This window comes from Lupinus angustifolius, chromosome LG09 (assembly GCF_001865875.1).
Source record: "Lupinus angustifolius cultivar Tanjil chromosome LG09, LupAngTanjil_v1.0, whole genome shotgun sequence".
In the NCBI taxonomy this organism is placed as follows: domain Eukaryota; kingdom Viridiplantae; phylum Streptophyta; class Magnoliopsida; order Fabales; family Fabaceae; genus Lupinus; species Lupinus angustifolius.
Window position 1 is genome coordinate 21,017,695 of NC_032017.1, and position 20,374 is coordinate 21,038,068.

The window sequence follows — 20,374 nt, forward strand, 5'->3', positions numbered from 1 at the left end:
TTTGTGACCCATTAGATAAAATGATATATGAAGTTACACGTTTTTTTTTTTTTTTGAGAAGTAGGATTTTTGAGATGGTGGGTGAAAATTTTAATTTCAACTTCAAGCAAATATATATTTTTTGGGTACACCAAGATTATTCTTGATTTACAACTATTGATTAATCTAACATTTTTTGTGCACACCAAGATTTCTTTTCGTGTTGATATACCTTTCATCAAGAAAGTGACTTTTCCTTCTGGGATAAAAGTTTATTTTTGTTGTTTTAAAAAAACCCAACTAACTATAGTTTGTTATTATGGTGAGGAAATTATTTTTGAGCCGGGAACATTCATAGGTACGTGAGGCTAACTCTCCTAACGGATATTTTTTCCATCCCCAAGACTCGAACCCAAAACTTTATTTAAGATGAATCAAACATGTACCACTTGAACCAACGTCTGTTGGTTGAGTCATTATTTGTGAAGAGCTTTGTGTAATTATGTTGAATTGCTCTTAGGTCATATATGTTAGACACAAAAATCAACATTTACCATTATAATTTTCATTATGAAGTTTGAGCGTAATTTAATTGTCCTCTCAATCTAAATATCTTATACACAGTCCATAATTGATTTAGATTATTTTTATTGAAGAGTTAATGGTCAATGATAGATAATAAAATAATATCATAAAAAACTTACATTTTGTTCTCATTATCTTGATAGGAACTGCTGAATTTTCTAATCCAAAGATAGATGACTAGTAATACCACCACTCTTACACTACAAATTCCACATCACTTTTATATCAATAATTAACTAGGTTTTAAATTTTTAAATATTATATGATGTAATTATGAGTGATAAAGTAATTAGAATGAAGAGTTTAAGGAATGGTATGATAAGAAGGTGAAAGGTTCGTTTCCCATGTACTATAAATATTAGCATACTAACATTTAAAAAAAATATGATTGTAATTATAATATGAGTTAATTACACTGACACCCCATGATTTTTAGTGAAACTATACAAACCATTCTTCACTTTTTCACACCTACACAAACCTCCCCTAATTTACACAAACCACCCCTCACTTTTTTCACACCTACACAAACCTCCCCTAATTTTTATACTTTCATTACACTGACCACCCTTGCCTGAGAAATAAGTGTCATATTTTAATCAGAAAATGAGATAAATGCAATTAAGTTAAACAAAACATGGTATATTGTGAGGAAACATCCAAATAATATACAAATCAATGTATCTTTATTATTTTTTGTTACAAAATGCATCAACAATTCTAAAGAGATATTGTTTAAATCGCTCTTATACTATATCGTAACGAACCAAAAATAATAAAGAGGTATCAACTCTTTTAACTTAATTGCATTTATAACATTTTTTGTTCAAAAAATCGCACTTATTTCTCATATAATGGTGATCAGTGTAACTAATTAAGGGGGTTTGTGTATGTGTAGAAAAGTGATGGATGGTTTGTATAATTTCGCTAAAACTCAGGTGGTATCAGTATAATTTACTCTCGTAATAATGGTGATTTTCATAAACATATTGCACCACAATTGCAGAGTGATTCAGAATTGAGGTGATGTGATCATAATGAGCAATATTGTGATGGTATTTAATCCTATATGGTTGTAAATCATATTAACCAAACTTTTTAACATATTCTATCTTGATGATTGCAATTATAATAATTATAATCTCATTCCTAATTTAAAATCATGAAGATTAAAGATATTACTAATTTGCAAATTATGGGTACATTAGAGTGGTGTATAAATTTAGTGAGTGAATAGCATAGCTGTTATCAAAAGCTTTGTATATAGCAAATTATGGTGAGTTACAGCATGAGATGCAATTTTGATGTAGAAAGTGTGAATACCAAATGTTGTGTGTATAATTTGTATCATATAAAACACATTTTGTATAATTTGGATGGATTAGGCATAAAATATGAACTACTTTTGGCATTGATCAATGTAAAAGAATTTTCTATATATGCCCTTGTTTATCAATAACAGGTACATATATGAAGTTCTATCATAGTTACATATAAACTACTCTGCATATTTTTGGCATTGATATTTACATGACTAAATATTCATCATATAAACTACTCTGTATTCTAATGGCTGCATTTCTGTGTGATTCAAGCAAAAACTGTAATTAGTGTGTAACTCACACACATATCTGACTAAAATATTCCGGCCCGAGGCGAGATAGAGTAACTCCTTCATCTCATCAAGTTTACACTTTCTGCACAAAGCATTGACTAGTGTAGAGAAGGTTCATCTATCAGGGTAATAACCTTCACAAACTGAGCTTTTCAACACACTCTATGCTTCCTTAACACATCCATCCCAGCACAAGGTATGTATCAAGTACTTATATGCCATGTGATTCGGAGACAATCGAAACTGAGACCTACACCTGTATAATTCAAGCACAATATCCGACTTCTCCGCTTTGCAAAAGAAGCACATGACAGCATTCATGGTAACCATATCAGGTGGAGTACTAGTCTCATTCATATCCATCAACGATCATAAACATCACGAAGCCGATTCTCTCCCAAAAGCCTCCAAATCATAATATTATACCTGATCGAACCGGGCGCATACCCTTATTATCCTTCTTCTGCCAAAAAAACTGCAATGCCTCGTCCAACCTCGGACCCCGAATCCAAATCCCAAAAGCATTATCCAGCAGAACCAACCTCATTTCCCCAAACTCCCTAACCAAACGAATTGCCTCGTCGAACCTATTACTCTGACAGAATGCACCAACAAGCAAACTAACCTCAGAACCATCCAATTCCTCTTCCCACTACTCACCAACCATTTAAGTAAACCTCAGCCGCATCCAACCTACTCTGCTTACACAAACTCTTAATAACAATAGCATCAATAACATGATTCTCGTGACCCCTCATGTGAATCTTCTTGCCAATGATCTCAAAAGCATTAAAATAGTTTTTTTTCCTCAACAAGAACATTCAATAACACATGGTCACCAAAGGTATTTAAGTCAAGACCTTGAAAACGCATTTTACCAAACACATTGAGTGCAGTCTCAAATTTGCCAGCAATAGCATAACCAATGAAAAGGGTGTCGTCTTCTGATTATAAATCATAATATAAGATAAATATTATAAATGAAGGCATTACTTGTACTAAAGACAAAGTTTCATCTTCTAATTCAATGGGTAAAAAAATAGTACTTTGTGTTATTCAACATTGCTATAAGGTGTTTTTTTTTTATCAATGCTCAATTTCATGTAAGTGAAAGAATTTGCAAGCTACGTTGTAGTAATAAACATGAGATAAAGACCTATAAAAAAAATGAATTTTGGCACTAAAAAAATATTTATTGGCAAACATATTTTTATTTGGTTTCCGCTGAGTATTCTCGCACTAGAGGCAGTCTTGTCGGAACCGCCGGAACATCCAAAAGACTCGAACCCAACACTGCTTGGTTATTGGCAAACATGTGAGTGAATATAAAACTTGACAGAAAAGATAAGACAAAATAGAGCAAAAGAAATGCAGAGAAGGATATAGTGTGTGAAGAAGGGAATTGGTAAACTTCACTTACCCTAATGTTTCATTGCTTATTGTCTTTTCCACTCTCTCTCTATTTCCAAATTTCTTTCTGCTTTTTGATTCTGCCTCTTAATTATGCTCTCTTCCTTTTGTTCTATGTAACCCTTCATTGTCTCGTTTCATTGTTTTCTCATTACAATTTTCAATAAATTAAGTTCAATCTTATGTTGCTACACCATGAACATGAATTGATCATTACTTGGAACAACTATTTTACCCTAAAAATTTTAAATTTTAGTGGTATTGGTCCCCTAAAATCACATTTTCAATTAACATAGCATATTTTCCCCAAGCTATTACTAGTAGATTATGGAATTTAGTTAGGTCAGTGAATAGGAAACATTTATGCATATATGTATGTTCAATTGTTCACATACACAGCCAAAATTCATTTGTGTGCATAGATGGCTCTCAGGACATTGAATTTATCAACAACGGTTCGATCTGAGGCTGCGAGTTTCAATGGCCTGCCTCCGTCTCGGTCCGCCAAGTCATTGCCTCATCTCTCACTCGCAAAGCCGTCTTGGGTTGTGAGAACGGAGTCGAATGTTCGGAGGAAAACAAGAAAGAAGCCGGATCCACCTTGTGTAGTCTGTAAGGGGAGTGGAAGAGTTGATTGCCACCAGTGTTGTGGAAGGGGAAGGACAAACCAAGCTCATTTGGAAATGCTCCCTAAAGGTGAATGGCCAAAATGGTGTAGGACTTGTGGAGGAAGCGGTCTTGGTTACTGCTCCCGCTGCCTCGGCACCGGAGAATATAGGTATGTTATGGGCTTCCATTTCATGAACAGGGGTAGTAATGAATCTCAAGAGAAAAAATCTTAGTTTTTCTTTCGGGTGATGATATTCGATGGGAGAGAATGTCATGCTGCAGCAGCTTTACTTGTAATTTCTGAATAATTTTGTCTCAAGGAGAATCTCCATTGATAGATTTCCAACGCTTTCTTCCGAGTTCTATTTGATTTCAACATGCAGGTTAGTATGTTTCTATCAGATTGTTATCTATAAAACCATGCATGAGCTTTTAGCTAACAACTTAAACTTTAGGGAAATTGGTTCTTAAGTGAATTTTCAAATGAAGAAAAGTCTTCCCTGAAGTTTTATACTTTTATGTACTAGTTTGTTGTAGTTTCATACACACAGTTACTTTTTGTTTTGGTAAATCAGAACTGAATTTCAAATAAAATATATAAATAACAAATCAACTTTGCTTTTATTGTAATAGGCTTGTTAATTAAGCAATGGAACAACACTACAAGAATTCCTAATGAGAATTAAAAAAAGGAAGAACACTATGTAGCAAAGTCCTAAATAGAAACGATGCATATGTTAATATTCCAAATAAAAAATGCCAAATTCCAAAACCAATTATAGAGAATCTTCATTATTCATGCATGATTATAAGGTGGCTCATTCAGATCAAATTGACTAAAGCATGAACTTCTAGCATAGCTATTAGATGATGACACTTGAGTGTCTATACCTTCTATTGCTTCACATGACCTACTCATGCTTGTAAAAGACACAAGTGTTTTAGCAGCTGCAACAACCTCGGCATAAAAAACACTTCGCCCGCTTCGCTTATTGGTCTTTTTCCAGCTTAATGTTAAACATCTTGATGCATCAGAAGAAGCTGTTGCAGCAGCTATTGCACCAACATAGTTATCATCATCAATCTGAACCTTAGAATCAGAGAAACAAGGGGTGTGCTTATTAGAAGCATCTGCAGTAGTACCAGGAGGATGAACACCCCTCCAATCTCTATTGGGGTGAGTCCTCATATGCCCACACAAGGACTTTTCAGATGGAAAATCCTTATTGCAAACATAACAAGAGAGTCTCAGTTTCCTATTAGAAGGCATCAAAGAAGAGAACTTTTTGCCATTGCAATTACCCTTCTTTGATTTCAAATTCCTATGAGCTTCAAAATGTATCTTTTTGTGAACACCTAATGCTTTTCCTGACTTAAACTCCTTCCCACAAAATTCACAATTTTGGATGGCTCCTCCTTTTTGAACAATCTCATCTTCATCACCAACTTCACAAGGAGATCTTGTCATCATCTTTATGTGAACACTTCTCAGAAAGGTGTGACCTTCTCTCTTCTCATCATCCTTTACAGAAGAAAAAATTAACTATATATATATATAGCTAAATAATAACAAAGTAAAGGAACCTGAAGACATTGAACATGATGAACAATACTTGATATGACATATTTTCTTGAAAATAGTTAAGTTGTGTGAAGATTAAAAGGAGGAAAAAGAAGCTTATATATTATGAAAAATGGAGTAATGTGAATTCAAGAAGAAAGTAAGAAGATTAGAGAATATTTGATAAGTGTAACTAACAATGAGAAAATCTCTCATGAATTATAGGCTCAATATAAAATATACTTTAAACTCAACAAAAAACTAAATTGTTAACAGTGACAAGTCATTAATTATCCATTACTTTAATATGATTAAGGTACAAATGTTGACTCAATCCAATTCACAACCTTTAATTATGCTGGTTAAGAATTCTCATGGTATATTGCACCAAAAAACAAACTATGTTAAGAAGGAGGAGAAACTATTCCATTATACAATTATACTATACTTACTTTCAAATTTTAAGATAAACTCAACATAAAATATTCTTTTTACTCACAATTATACTACACTTACATTAAAGTTTTAGGATAAAAACAACAATAATTAACAAGGTACATTTGTTAGGGTTTAAGAAGCCCTGGCAAGAAACAATTATAACAGAATTTAGGAATGAAAATACTATTTTCTTATTGATTTCAAAGCCTGCATAGCTACATCTTAAATAGACTAGTTCCAATTATTTAAAAAATAAACTAAAATTAAAATTTAATTATTAAATATTTTTCTAACCAATCATAAGTTCATGGTACATGGAGTGATACAAAGTGTATGACATCACATGTGCTCCCGAAAAGTATACTAGACAATTCTCAATGGGAAGTGTCATTTGTATAACTTAACTTCAAACTAATTGTTGTGTTCACAAACTAACTAACTACTTTTCTCATAGCTGTCTGTAACTATAACTATAACTCCCTCTTATAACCTCTCTTCTCTTCATCTTCCTCTTTTTCCTCTCACCCACATTGGCAAAGTAAGAAACTTTACCCAAACCCACTTCAGTTTTGTGCTACCTTCTCATGGACAGAACAAACCCAAACAGAAGCATTTCTGAGCGCGTTTCAATATTACTTGCTGCATTTTGTGTTGAAAGTGATGATGATGATGATGATGATGATGAAGAAGAGGTTCCATTGGACATAATAGATTCAAAGATTGCTTCACTACAAGAGAAGATTAAGGTGGGGATGAAGCATAAGATTCAAGTCCAAGAGGAACTAGAGAAGATTGAAGAACAGTGTATAGAATGGGAAAAGGTAGAGGAGTGTTATGCAAGGATATTCAAGAAATTGAAGAACATGGATAAAAATAATGTTGCAGAGTTTGTGAAGAGGAACCGTGAATTAGAAAGTGAAAATTGGAAGCTGAGAGAGTTGAAGAGAAAATGGGGTGATGATATTTATGCTAAGGCTGAGCTTAGGACTAAACTCAGAAAGTGGGAATATAAAAGGGATGAACTTGAGGAGAGGATTAAGGTTTTGGAAGATCAGAAGAAGAGTGCTATGCATGCAACTTCCAAGTAAGTTATTCAACTAATCTTTCGGCACGAGTAATTCTCTTTCTTAACAAATATCACTTTCAGTAATCGAACTTTTTTTTAGTTATTATTAGAATTGTTATTTGAGATGATGTTCCAAATCATTGATGTGAGACAAAATTTAAGACATAATTTATGATAACAAATTATAATTCAGACTAAATATATTCAGGATGTAAACTTTAAGAAATATAGTTAAATTGTTATTGGTATATACATTTTCCACTTGAATAATGAAATTGTAATGAGGAATTTTCCGATTATAATGTGGTTAATTTTCTTAATAGAGGTTTTTCCATGAGTAAGACTCAAACCTAAATTTTATATAAGGAAAAACAAACATAACACTTGAGCCAATACAAGGATTGTGGATGAAAAAACGTTTATAGAGTTTTAACTCTTTCCACTAAACTTGTAACTTATTAAAAAATAGATGACTTATTATTAAAAAATATGTGATTTATAGTTTTTTATAGGATCATTTTAAGAATTTTATTTTTATATTTTTATAAAATCTAATTCAAATTATAACTGTATTAATTACTATATTTACAAAAAAATGTTCTCATTTCAACACTATAAATTCATTATTTGAGTGGAGAAAAAAAATGAGTGCCAATAATTCCCATGATAATTATAATTATTACAAACCATCAACTAAAGTTATTCAATCCATGTGAATTTTCTCAAAAATGATATTTTAAAAATCACCAAATATAGTTCTTATTATTGTTACTTACTTCAAAAATGCAATATTAATCTTATAATTTATGATGTACCCCCCTTGTTGGTCCTTAATTATTATTATTTTTCATACAAATGTGTTTAAGGTTGTGATTTAGGGTTTATGCATCATATAAATATAAATCCCAATAACAATTGCAAAGCCGCTTTCTCTCACTTCAGTACCCAAAAAGTAGAAATGGCTGCTACCTTCTCAGATCTACACACTGAGTCCGGTCTCAAATCCCTTGAAGAATTCCTTTCTGGCAAGACCTATATTTCTGGGTAACACCCACTTCCTAATTTCAATTCATCTTCCTTTTTTTCTTTTAAAGATTACTTTTTTAAGTGTTTCTGAGATTTGGGTGATCGAATATGTATCTGGGGTTAGGGATGAATTGACAAAGGATGACATCAAAGTGTATGGTTCTGTTTTGGAGAAGCCATCAGAATCTTTTCCCCATGTTGCCACGTGGTACGAGGTTGTCTCTTCCCATCTTGCTCTAAGGTTTGTGTTCCTTATTCCCTTATCTTCAAATAGATCTTGTTATGTTAAAGTATGTTTTTTTTTTAAAAATGTTTTTTTTTTTATAAATATGAATAGCTTCCCTGGGACTGCTCAAGGGGTGAAATTCAGTGGCAAATCTGCCCCAGTTGAAGCTGCACCGGCCAAAGCGGTATATATCTGCCTTAACTTTTTTTTTATAAAAAATTTGTTATTTTTTTATAATTTAGTGTTCTGATCACAATTGAGTTTGAGATAAAATGGTTGTTATCAGAATTCCAGACCTAGGGAGCCTCTGATGGACAATAGTTATGATGCAATTTACCAATAGTTAATAATTGTAAAATAAAGGTTTTTTCAGATAATTTAATAATATGAATTTTAACCATTTGAGTTATTTGGAATTTTCCAGGATGCTCCTGCAACAGAAGATGATGATGATCTTGATCTCTTTGGTGATGAGACAGAGGAAGAGAAGAAGGCAGCTGAGGAAAGGGAGGCTGCTAAAAAGCCTGCCAAAAAGAAAGAAAGTAAGATTTCCTTTAAGTCTTGAATGTAGTTTGTTTTAAATCAAACATTTCCCATAGGGAAGTTAAATATATTATCGACAAAAGCTGTCCTTGAATTTGTTTAATCCAAACTTAAATTTATTCTGATGTAGAATTTGTTCTCGTTGAGTTTAGAGACCAAGAAAAACCATAGGGAAGTTATAAATAATGACTTGAAGTTCAATGTTATGTCAATGATCATGATTTATGATAGAGCATTATGGGATCGTTCAATCCAAGTAGTTGATCCCACCTAGTGGGATAAAGGCTTTGTTTTTGTTGGTAGAATTGTAGATAAAAATTGATACCTATCAGAAATAGGACGAACTAAACACATAATTATTTTCGGCACAGTTTCATTAGTTTCATAAGTAGAACAGAAAAGAAGGTTAAAAAATGATGCACTAAACAGGTAGAACCAAAGAGAACATATCAAACCTTGTTCCATTGTATTGTCTGCCTGCTAAACAATTCACATTTTGGGAGCACATGCATGTTAAATTTTCTACGCCTTTTATCGTATTTTACTGATTAAAAAGTGGATCTAAACTCTAAAGTGTCAACAATTCACATTTCACAGGTGGTAAGTCTTCTGTTCTGCTTGATGTGAAGCCTTGGGATGACGAGACCGACATGAAGAAGCTAGAAGAGACTGTTCGCAGCATTGAGTTGCCTGGTCTACTGTGGGGAGCATGTATGCTAAAATTTTCAGAAACATTTTCTTGTGCATATTTGATGTACTTTACTACCTCAGTACCTTGTATAAATTATGATGTGAATAAAAATGTTTTGTTGCAATTGATGCAGCGAAACTGGTTGCTGTTGGATACGGGATCAAGAAGCTGCAGATAATGATGACAATTGTTGATGACCTTGTATCTGTGGACACTCTCATTGAAGAACGTCTGACAGTTGAGCCAGCCAACGAGTACATCCAAAGCTGTGACATCGTTGCATTCAACAAAATCTAAGTTTTCTTTAGCTTGAGCCATTTTGAAGCGGCTGATTTGTCTTATGATCATGTTTGATCTGTTTTGAATGATGGTTTAGTTTTTTCTGTGAGATGTATAAGAGGATATAAAGTACCTATGTTTTAGTGTAACTTCAAATGTTACTCTTATAAAACTGTTTGAAGTAATCGAACAATATATTTTCATATTCACTCTCCTTGGCAGGTGCCACATCCTTTGTTGATGTTTTGATATTAATTCTAGCTTCTGTTAAATGCTTCACCTTTTCATTATCTTTTTTTCCCCAAATATTATATATATAAGAAACTCCTTACTGAATATGTTTGGTTTTGTGGGGAGCACATTTTTATGATAAACTTCAACCATTAAATATATGCATTCTTTTTCTGCATTAATAAAAGTATGCATGTTGGAGATACAGCATGATGGAGTAAGTTATTGTAGATGACACTTTGATTACTAAAAACTGCATTTCTTCTGGATAAATAAGTGGATGCCTAATAATGCTTGTAAAATCTCTGTACATGCTATTTGCTTGTAGAGTTGAATCTCTTTGAAGCTTTCACATGTTATTATACATGAATCATTAGATAACTGCAATTTTATATTATTATCTTTGGGTTATTGTTTCTGATGCTTTGGAAATATGAAGTCTTCTGGACTGCAATTGAGGTGTACATAATTAGCTCTTCAATACCATAATTCTGTAAAACCATTGTAACTATAGACGATGCACTCTTTGCCTAAATTTTGTTATCAGTTTGTGGTCAATCAATGAAACTGTCTCCACCTATAACATTTTATATACTTCAAATCAAACCAAAGATTAAATCACGTTAAAACATATTTTTATTGTGGTGGATGTATAGCAAAAAACAGCTTCCACTTCAGAAATGCTAACCTAATTCTTATTTACAATTTTTTAAAGAAGCACTTTTTTACAAACTTTTTTAAGTCCTTGTAATATCAGCCTTTGTTATTGATTAATCCAATATAAAATGTTGTATTGCAGCCACAAAACCACAAACAGTGCCGACCCGCGATCTCATGGTCTGCACAGTTTGTGGTGTAATTACTTGTGTGGCTGCAGCAATCCTCTAAGGAAGTGTGCGCTTGTCAAAAGCATGCGAGTATATGTGTAATGCATGTGAACGCAATTGTTAAAGAAGGATGCAAAGTATTCTTGTATGCTTATACCTTTCACTGAAAGCTTGCCACCATTTCAACAACTGTATAATCATAAAAACCATCATCAAATCCACATACATTTCCGGGTTTTTCTTTCATTTTATTCATTCACCTTATCTCCCCTCATTCTAAAGAGAAGGGGAGTAAACAAACTGTCTTGGTAAACTGAAAAGATCTTTTCCTTCAAATGGAGATCTCCACTCCCGAGAACCGACAGGTGCTGTTTCTGCAGAAGGTACACCACCATCTTGCAAACCAGACATGGAACCCATTCCCCCATTTGAGGGCACTGATCTGAATGGCGGTTGAGCAACCACCCCAGAAGCATTTGAGCCATACAATTGAGCAGTACTCTTGGACAAAGGTGCAACTCCTAGCCATGAAGCTTTTGACCTTGGTGGAGATATACTTCTACGCACAGACCAGTCTATGTTGGTATAATCGAAATGCATTGACCCACCTGTACTCCAATCTACAGGGGAAGATGCCCCTGACGTGGCTGCTGATCCTAGCCCAGAAAAGAGTCCTAGAGATGCAGCAGCAGCAAGCGTTGGAGATGCACCATTCCTATTCCACATGATCTTAGCTCGGCTGGTTGCTTGGGGATCAACTGAATAACTGCTGTGGGAAACAAACTGTTGAGGTTGATACTGAAGTTGGTGGTATATCTGATTGGAACTGGGATAGTTTTGACTGAGGTTTCCAAGGGCAGGAGTGTGAGATACAAAGGCATTTGATCTCATAGCTTCTACATTGTTAGTCGGATACCAGTTGGATGAACTCATGCTTGTGGCTGGAACCTGCTTTACATTTACAGTTTGAGGCCGCTGCATCACAAATACCGGTTCCCTAGATGCACCGGGTTGAAGGTTCTTATAATCACCCCCAACAGCCATATAATGACGAGCTTCAATCTTAGAAGGTTGGGGCGACATCTGCAAAGGTGGTGCCAAAGAGACAGACAGACTAGATCCTGCATTTGACCCCCTTTTGTCAGATGGTATGGTAGCTTGTTGGGGCTTTACCCATTCAAACTTGGGTTGGGTTCTCTTTAGAGCCTGTATATTTCTATTGCTGGGTTCAGGAGATACTCCAATCGCCACTGCTTCCTTTGCATAGTTAAACTCCTTTTCATCATTTTTATGATGATTTGGAGAAGGAGCAGGTTTTGTAAGTGGCCTCTGACTTGCAACTCCTGACTGCTTAGCATTGTTAACGGTAAGAGGATCACCAATTTCCTCAGGCTTTGGTGGAGCCAACAGTGGACCCTGCTTTATTTCTCTCAAGCTCTCTGCAGCCTTATCAAGATCGCCATTACAGGCAACAATCACTTTTTCAACCTCCTGTTTTGAACAACCATACCTAATTTCCATGTCAGCAACCCTAGCAAGTTCTTCTGATATGTCAATTTTCAAATTTTCGCTACCTACGCTTTTATGCTTGTGACTATCATCTTCACCAGCTTCAAACAGCCATGCTACTGACTGCTCCACCCTACCTTTGTTCAGTATCAGCGCCATTGTTGCCCGTTCATGAGGAATTCCCATTGCCACAAGCTGTTGAGCAAGTGCCTCAAGTTTCCTTGACATAAGAAAACCATTGCAACGCTCATGTAACTCTTGTGCTCGCCTTTCCTTCTGGCGTTGATGTTTTTTCTCATTCTTCTGGCGGATTTTCTCTCGCTTGTCATTATCAGTACCTGGTACTGAATCCAGTCGAACGGGAGTATTAGAAGTTTTCTCTTTATGATCTTCAGACTCACCAGAACAGCTGTCATTATTAGAAACAGAATCATACTCAATACCAGCAACCACTGAGCCGGCAGGATGTTCATCTGTTTCATCTATGTTCCAAAACCGACGATCAGAATGTATTGATGGGGTAGTAGAAGATGCTGACATTTCCAGATTATGGAATGTTCCTAATAAAGGGTTGTATGCACTTGCTGGAATACCAGCTACTGTGTTACCAGAAACTGCAGGCTTTGCAGAAGCCTTCTGAGCTTCCTTGCTTGCCCTTTTGTCTTTGGGCTTGGACTGGGACGCAGGAGACATCTCCTTAAAAGGCAAGGGTCCTACAACATTCAAAGAAAGTAAATTACGATACATTTTTTTCTAATTGATTACCAAATCAGCAGTTTACATGTGTGAACACAATCCAGGTCACGACAGTACGCATCAATAAAGTCAAAGACAATCTCATATTCACCAAATAACATCTGGTTAACATGTGTAGAAAAAAAGGAAAAGAAACTGTATGCATCAATAACACCACATGTGTGTGTGGATTTTTCAGCAAGCAATCAAGCATTTATTAGATCAAAGAAACTTGTAATTATTCAAGCCAATGAAAATGGAAAAGGAAGCCCATAAGCCAAACCATTAAGTCCACATTAAAAAAAAAGCACAAAAGGCAAAATGGATTGTCATTCCTGTTAAAATAAGGTTTCCATAGATGAAAACATCCAGGAAGAAGGGAAGTGAAGGAACCGTGGGAATATGGGTACAAATTGCTGTCCTTCTATGCTTTAATACACTAAAAGTATTTTATAACTTATTTATGTGCATGGCAATCCCAGGTCATTTTAATGAGAATTGGGTATTTATACAATTACACATAACCTATGTGGAAACAAATGAATTAGACATCTCTGATCTCTCGAGAAACACATGGACGTAGAAGACCATTGAAATCGAGAATGTTTCACTTGAATTTGACCAGAAGGATGCTCAACACAAGTTGATAATTATCTAAGCGGTTATTAAGAATATGACACTGATAGTGCAAGTATCACATAAACCAGAAAGGAACGTACTGTGTTCACACATGAGTACAGTGCTTCAGTCAAGCATACACTGATCACTAATGTTGAGATTTAAAACTACGAAAAATAATATAGATAAAGCACCACTGGTCTTGAGCAAATTTGAGAAATCAATTTTTGAGAGCCAACCATGGTATCAAATTCCCCCAAAATACGATATGTGTATCAATACAACGAAATTTTCCACTTCAAATATGGCGAATGAGTGCCAAAACTAAGAAAGCTATAAATTCAATATTAAAAAACCGCATGAATCACTGCCACTCTTACACAATTCCCAATCCTAATATTCATTCTATCAACGACGCCAATCCAATTCATAATTCTAATAAAAGCAATAATCGAAATTATAATAACTGAAATCGGCGATTTCACAAAACCCAGAAGCAAACACGCGATTTATCAATTGGGATTAAAAATTAAAGAAAAAAAGGAGAATAGAAAACGAAGGAGAAGAAGAAGCAACCTGAGATTATCGAGAAGGATAGGTTATTGGAAGGGGAAAGTGAAATTGGGAGAATTAGGGTTTTGAAGAAAGAGAGAGAGATCTGGAAAAAAAGAAGTGAGAAAAAGAAATAATGGAACGAAGACAAACCTTTGTCCTGTCTATGACAATGGGTGGATATGCTCTTTACTTTGTCCAAATCGTATCTAATTTCGGTATCAGTATCTAAATTAGTGTTGTGATAACCGGATGAGACAGTCCGATTGGTTTGGCCATTAATCAGACTTGAAAATGATTCTGATTTATAGTCTTAATTGAGTAAGGGATTGGACCGTTTTAAATCAGAAAAATTCTTGTCCAACGATATTAAACTTTGTTAAATCACAATAATAAACTCTAAATAATCAAGATACTTTAATTATATTTTTATATATTTTCTAACATACACTAATAGTTTAATTATATTTTGTATATTGAATATATATAAATATATTAGAAAAAGGTATAAAGTCCTCTAAACCTTATCTCTTTCGTAATTAGTTATTATAAATTGTTTTTCTTCTTAATCGCTCATTGAACTTTATTAGTTAATGAAATTAGTTTTTGAATAAATATATTGTTAAACTATTAATAGATAAATAAAGTAGTAGATAAATAAACAAGAAAATTGTTGTAACCAAACTCACAATATCAGGAATGCAACAATGCATGTTAATCACCATTGGTACATAAAGGAGATCACTATCAAAATATAAAATTTATTGAGAAGTAAATAATAAGTAAATTTAAGTGCTAAAAATAGTTAATGCATGAGTAATATTAGTATATATATAATAATAATATAATTAAATAATAGTTGTCTAATACTTGAATTTAAAATAAAATGCATGATAATAAATGTCATTGGTATTAATCTAATATTAAGAACCATAAGGGATAATTGGAAAAAAATATTTCATAATAATTTTTTGCATAAGACATAAGTTTAGAGTGTTCTTATAGTTTTTTCCTTAAATACTATTTTATCTATATAATAGAATTGTAATTATAATTCAATTAATAAAATTGAATTTATTATGATGAGATTTCCGAGTTTTATATATAAAAAAACCTATATTAAGAGAGTTGTGTCCACCATGTAATATTTAATTTTCAAAATTTAAGGTTTATGTAGCGTATGATTGGTGTAAATGTTATATGCAATATTATTTTATTATAATTAAATTCATTTAAATATCATTTACTAAATAACTTAAATACAATTTTGAAGAGCACTAACCCATTTATTATGTTCCTCGAATAATAGTTTATTAAAAAATAAAAGTAGAATGTGTGGCCAAAAATTAAAATGAAATAAAAATAGATTGTATTAAATGAAATTAAAATATTAATTAAATTACAATCATAAAAATATTTTAAATTTAAGTAATAAAATATATATTAAATAACAACAAAAAGAAAATAATAATAGCAACTATGATAGTTGTTCTTAATATTGAATAATAATATTTTTACTATTTTTCCCTTGTGATATTCTTATTTTATGAAAAAATATATGTCTGATTAAGAATGTGGTAGGTTGCATGATCCAAACAATAGTAAGAATAGTGTTTGATATTATGAAAAAAATAAATGTTATTTTTATTTTATAAAAAATCGTAATAAATTATAAAATAATTTGTGAAATCTAAATGAAAATAAGGATGCTCTATAGGATTCAATTTTTAGAATCACCACCTAGAAATAATTTAGTGCAGTATAGCATCTTATACCCTTCTCTTCTGCTTCCCTAACCTAAAAAATAGAAAATGATGTATAACCCCATAAATCCTTCTCCAATAGTACTATTATTTTAGAAATCTAAAATACACATGTATAGTTTGAGAAAAAAATGTATACATTAATAGAGTAAGAGTTTTCATACTGTCCTTGCATCATCACTATTCATTTTTAATTATCTTTGACTTTTTAAAAAGTAATTCAAATGAACAGTGAACGATGTACTGACTGTGTATACATCTATAGACTGTCAATGCATATATTTAATACTATTATAGTTCAGGGTATATCATTGAGAGAAAATGTATGCATTAATAATGTATGAATTTTATACATCATCATTACACTATTGATATTTAATTATTGATGACTTTTAAAAAAAATATAAATAAATGGTAAACGATAGAATATATGTGTATGAATCTTTACATTATTATTGTATAGATTTTACACTCTATATCGTTACTCACCAAAAATAAGCACCAAGATACTAATATAAGGAATAAAGTTGAAGTATATTATCTATACACTAATAATATAAAAAGTTGTACATATAGTTAGTATATTATCATGCATATTTTATGTATATCTTTTATTGAAAGTCAATAATAATTTACGGTGGAGAAAGATGTTAAAAGATCCAAGAAGAAGTTTAAGATATGATGATGAATATCATTATGAGATAAGGAGATGATAAATGAGTGTTAAATGTATGGATTGAGAATGTAAAACTGTATACACAATCAACAATATTTCACCAATTATTTGTATTAATTTTTTTTTTGAAAACCCAATGATAATTGAAAATGAATAAAAAATAATATAATAACAGTATAAAAAACTTTTAAATTGTCAATATATACGTCTTTTTCCTGTACCGAATTATATATGATGAGATAAAACCCAAAACTACTATATGTTTGTATTAGTAAAGATTAAATTTTGTTGAGCATATATATGTGGAAAGGAGTGGTCAACAAACATAAGAGGTTTCATTTTTTTTCAAAAGACAACGTAGGAGAGGGTCCTAAAATAGCGGTTCAGGCCTCAGGGAAGAGGGGTGACTCAAACCAACAACAAAAAAACAAAACTTTACCACTTCCCTTCTTCATCCTTTTCTCTTTCTTTATAAAAACTAAGTTGGGGTTGCTTTCTCTTCTTCTCCAACCTTTTTGTGTTCTCTTGTTTTTTTACAACATGAGGAAGAAACTAGATACTCGTTTCCCTGCTGTAAGTTCTTTAATCTTCTCATTTTTCCTTATTTTTCATTTTGACTTATTTGTGTTTGTTAATATGTATTCATATATTAGGTTTCTCTTTGTTTCATTCACATGGGACATGAGTTTCTCTTGGTTTTGGAATTTATGTTATTTATGTTCTATAGTGCAAATTTCTTTTTTTATTGGCACTAGGCTCTAGAATTGTTTGATATAGTATATATTTGACTTTGTTAATGCATATTCTATTCTGGTTTGGAAGTACATGTGGCTTAACTTTCTGGGTAGGATTTGATTAAATTTGGATATGATTGGTTTGTCTTGGTTTATTGTGTTACTTGGGCATTCATTGGCAAGGGTTTGTAGGCTTTAGATAACCCTCATGCTGGTAAAGTATTGTTTTAAGAACTATGCACATAGATGTTATTGACAATTTATTCCAGATGAAAAGGAAGAAACAGTTGAATATCAATTATCGAATTTTAGGTCATGTTTTTTGTATTCGAAACAGGGTCAGTGTGTCGTGTAGTGCGAGGAGGGTTGTATATTCCTCCAAAATTTCTGTCCATGATCTTGATGTTTATATGTAGTATTATCCATGAGTGCGCTCCCTCAAAAAATGGCGAGTATGTAATCCGATTGAATTGATATTGACAGTCTAGGATTAAGAAAATTATGCAAGCGGACGAGGATGTAGGGAAGATTGCAATGGCTGTGCCTCTTCTAGTTTGTAAGTAGTCCTTTATGCATACTATAGTTTTTACATGGTTTTGGAGATTTATTAATATCTCCAATTTACGACGATGTGTGTTTTTGTGTTTGTAGCTAAAGCATTAGAGCTATTTCTGCAAGATTTATGTGATCGAACATACGATATAACTGTGAGGAAAGGTGCAAAGACCATGAATGCTTTCCATTTGTAAGCGAAGTTCCTTTTAGTTTTTTTGGACTAAAAATTGTGTTTATTTCAAGCCTGTAAAATTAGCTATACCCTGCAAGTTTCCTGTAAAAATTGTATTTATTTCAAGTTAGTTATATCAGAATCATCCACGTTCTTCTGATGATATTTTTCAGTGACTTAGTCTCATCATCTCTTAGCATTCTTCTATAGACTTACAATTCAATAATGTACTGGATTAAACTCTCCTTTTCCTCCTATTACTCGACATCTTCTGGAGAACATGTGCTGTTTGTTCTAATGTTTCCTTTAGTTTCTAATAGGTTGAGTTACTTGTATCCTTGATTTTTCAGGAAGCAGTGTGTACAAACCTTTAATGTCTTTGATTTTCTGAAAGACATTGTCAGCAAGGTTCCTGATTTAGGCGGCTCTGCTGCACCTGGTGACGATCGTGCTGTTACCAAGAGGAGGTTTGTGCCTTGGTTTATTTTCTTGTTACATGGGAAATGTTTGTATGCTGAATTTTGTCTATTTTGTATTAGGAAAGTTGCTGAAGACGGTGACAATGACAGTGACGAAGAGCAAAAGAAAAGTAAAATGGTAATATATCAGTAGTTACTTGAAGTTTTTTATTGTATAATTAAATCTATTGCTAAGTGACTATCTGTGAACACTGCAATCACTTTGCATGTCTCTTTTAAGTTTATGATGTTCGGCGGTAAAAAAACTTCACTTTCACTCATTAGATAAGTTTCACTGATAAGTTGTAACTTGTTGTGAATGAAAGTACCTATCTTGTATAATCTGTAAAACTAATCCCCTTTTAACTTAAACCTCACTAAATGAAGAATCAAAACTATTTGGTTTTCTGAAAACACTTGGTAAAAACTATTGTAATTGAACATACTGTATAATCAGCACGGTCACTTAATGTGGAATTGCTAGTTGATTGGTATGGTACTATAAAGAACCAGACAACTACTTGATGTTGATTTTTTTTTAAAAATAATTTGTGCAGCCAGAGCCTGGTCATACTAGTGGCAGAGGAAGGGGTAGGGGCAGAGGTAGGGGTCGTGGCCGAGGAAGTAGAACAGCAGATCAAGAGATGGCTTCACACGTCAAGGTTGAAGATGATTCTGATATGTTGCACCAAAATGACAAGCACACTCGAAGCAATGAAAGCCTGGAAAACGTGCCAGACCCTGAAGAAGTTAAGCAAAGTTTTGCAGTTAGCAAACCGGCTGAAACTTGCATTCGGAATTTTGATTTAAATATGGAACCAGACGAGAACATGGATTCATTAGATGTACCTACTCCAGTCCCATCTAGTTCGCCTGTGAAATCAATGTCAGAAGAGAAGCATGAGGAATACCCTGGATGGTCATTGTCTGATATGGAAAAAATTGCCATTGATCCCATACAACTAGCAAACTTAAATAGAAATGTTGATGAAGATATGGAGGATTATGATGAAGAAATGTAGGTAGGTCAATCAAGATCGGTTTAGTTATGATTTCTCATATTTGTAAGTTCGGTGGAGAATCAGGGTAGAGTATTTAGGAGTAAGGACTAATGTTATGAAGTATGAACAGATGATTAGTTGATAAAACTTAGTCTTACTACCATAGTTCAGGCTAAAAGTAGAGATAATGTTCCATTTAGAAATATTGAAGCTACTGTAATTTAAGAGGTTCTAGTCCTTTATGTAAGGCATTGCCTATGGTAGGCATTTTAATTAGGATGCCTCCCTTAGGCAATGCTTTTACAAGTACTTTATTTATATTCTTATTTTACCATTAAATGCAGTTGTTCATTTAGTTCTGCAATTCTTTTGCAAGATCCTTGAAACTTTTGATTACTTTCATTTGTCTGGGCTAGGAATCTTGTGGTTGTGACAAGTTGGTTGTATTATTAGCTTTGATTTGAGAGTACATCTGCAATGCAGGTCAAGCTCCTCTAAAGTGAGGGTGTAACCAC

General features: G+C 33.1%; 6 protein-coding genes across 8 annotated transcripts; 4 read left to right on the top strand and 2 right to left on the bottom strand.

The window, feature by feature from the left end:
- Window positions 3,508-4,545, top strand: LOC109357458. Its single transcript, XM_019601424.1, has 2 exons — window positions 3,508-3,584; window positions 4,012-4,545. The coding sequence occupies exon 2, from the start codon at window positions 4,012-4,014 to the stop codon at window positions 4,429-4,431; it is 420 nt and encodes a 139-aa protein (XP_019456969.1). The 5' UTR covers window positions 3,508-3,584; the 3' UTR covers window positions 4,432-4,545.
- LOC109356346 lies at window positions 4,995-5,666 on the bottom strand. Its single transcript, XM_019599667.1, has one exon. It carries the CDS (start codon window positions 5,664-5,666, stop codon window positions 4,995-4,997), a length of 672 nt encoding a protein of 223 aa, XP_019455212.1.
- On the top strand, window positions 6,439-7,285 carry LOC109356347 (pescadillo homolog). The gene has a single exon (XM_019599668.1). It carries the CDS (start codon window positions 6,782-6,784, stop codon window positions 7,283-7,285), a length of 504 nt encoding a protein of 167 aa, XP_019455213.1. The 5' UTR covers window positions 6,439-6,781.
- Window positions 8,103-10,237, top strand: LOC109357449 (elongation factor 1-beta 2-like). Its single transcript, XM_019601414.1, has 6 exons — window positions 8,103-8,307; window positions 8,414-8,530; window positions 8,627-8,699; window positions 8,940-9,057; window positions 9,656-9,769; window positions 9,883-10,237. The coding sequence occupies exons 1-6, from the start codon at window positions 8,147-8,149 to the stop codon at window positions 10,044-10,046; spliced, it is 747 nt and encodes a 248-aa protein (XP_019456959.1). The 5' UTR covers window positions 8,103-8,146; the 3' UTR covers window positions 10,047-10,237.
- Window positions 11,212-14,671, bottom strand: LOC109356870. 2 transcript variants are annotated; one of them, XM_019600475.1, is made up of 2 exons: window positions 14,654-14,671; window positions 11,212-13,308 (listed from the first exon to the last, which is right to left on the bottom strand). In XM_019600475.1, exon 2 carries the CDS (start codon window positions 13,286-13,288, stop codon window positions 11,363-11,365), a length of 1,926 nt encoding a protein of 641 aa, XP_019456020.1. In that variant the 5' UTR covers window positions 13,289-13,308; window positions 14,654-14,671; the 3' UTR covers window positions 11,212-11,362. The 2 variants fall into 2 exon arrangements, with proteins under 2 accessions (XP_019456020.1, XP_019456019.1); XM_019600474.1 differs by lacking the exon at window positions 14,654-14,671 and adding an exon at window positions 14,525-14,627.
- Window positions 17,275-20,223, top strand: LOC109356871 (dr1-associated corepressor-like). Of its 2 annotated transcripts, none has more exons than XM_019600476.1 (6): window positions 17,275-17,512; window positions 18,157-18,229; window positions 18,325-18,418; window positions 18,751-18,867; window positions 18,937-18,997; window positions 19,416-20,223. In XM_019600476.1, the coding sequence occupies exons 1-6, from the start codon at window positions 17,480-17,482 to the stop codon at window positions 19,878-19,880; spliced, it is 843 nt and encodes a 280-aa protein (XP_019456021.1). In that variant the 5' UTR covers window positions 17,275-17,479; the 3' UTR covers window positions 19,881-20,223. The 2 variants fall into 2 exon arrangements, with proteins under 2 accessions (XP_019456021.1, XP_019456022.1); XM_019600477.1 differs by having other exon boundaries at window positions 18,940-18,997.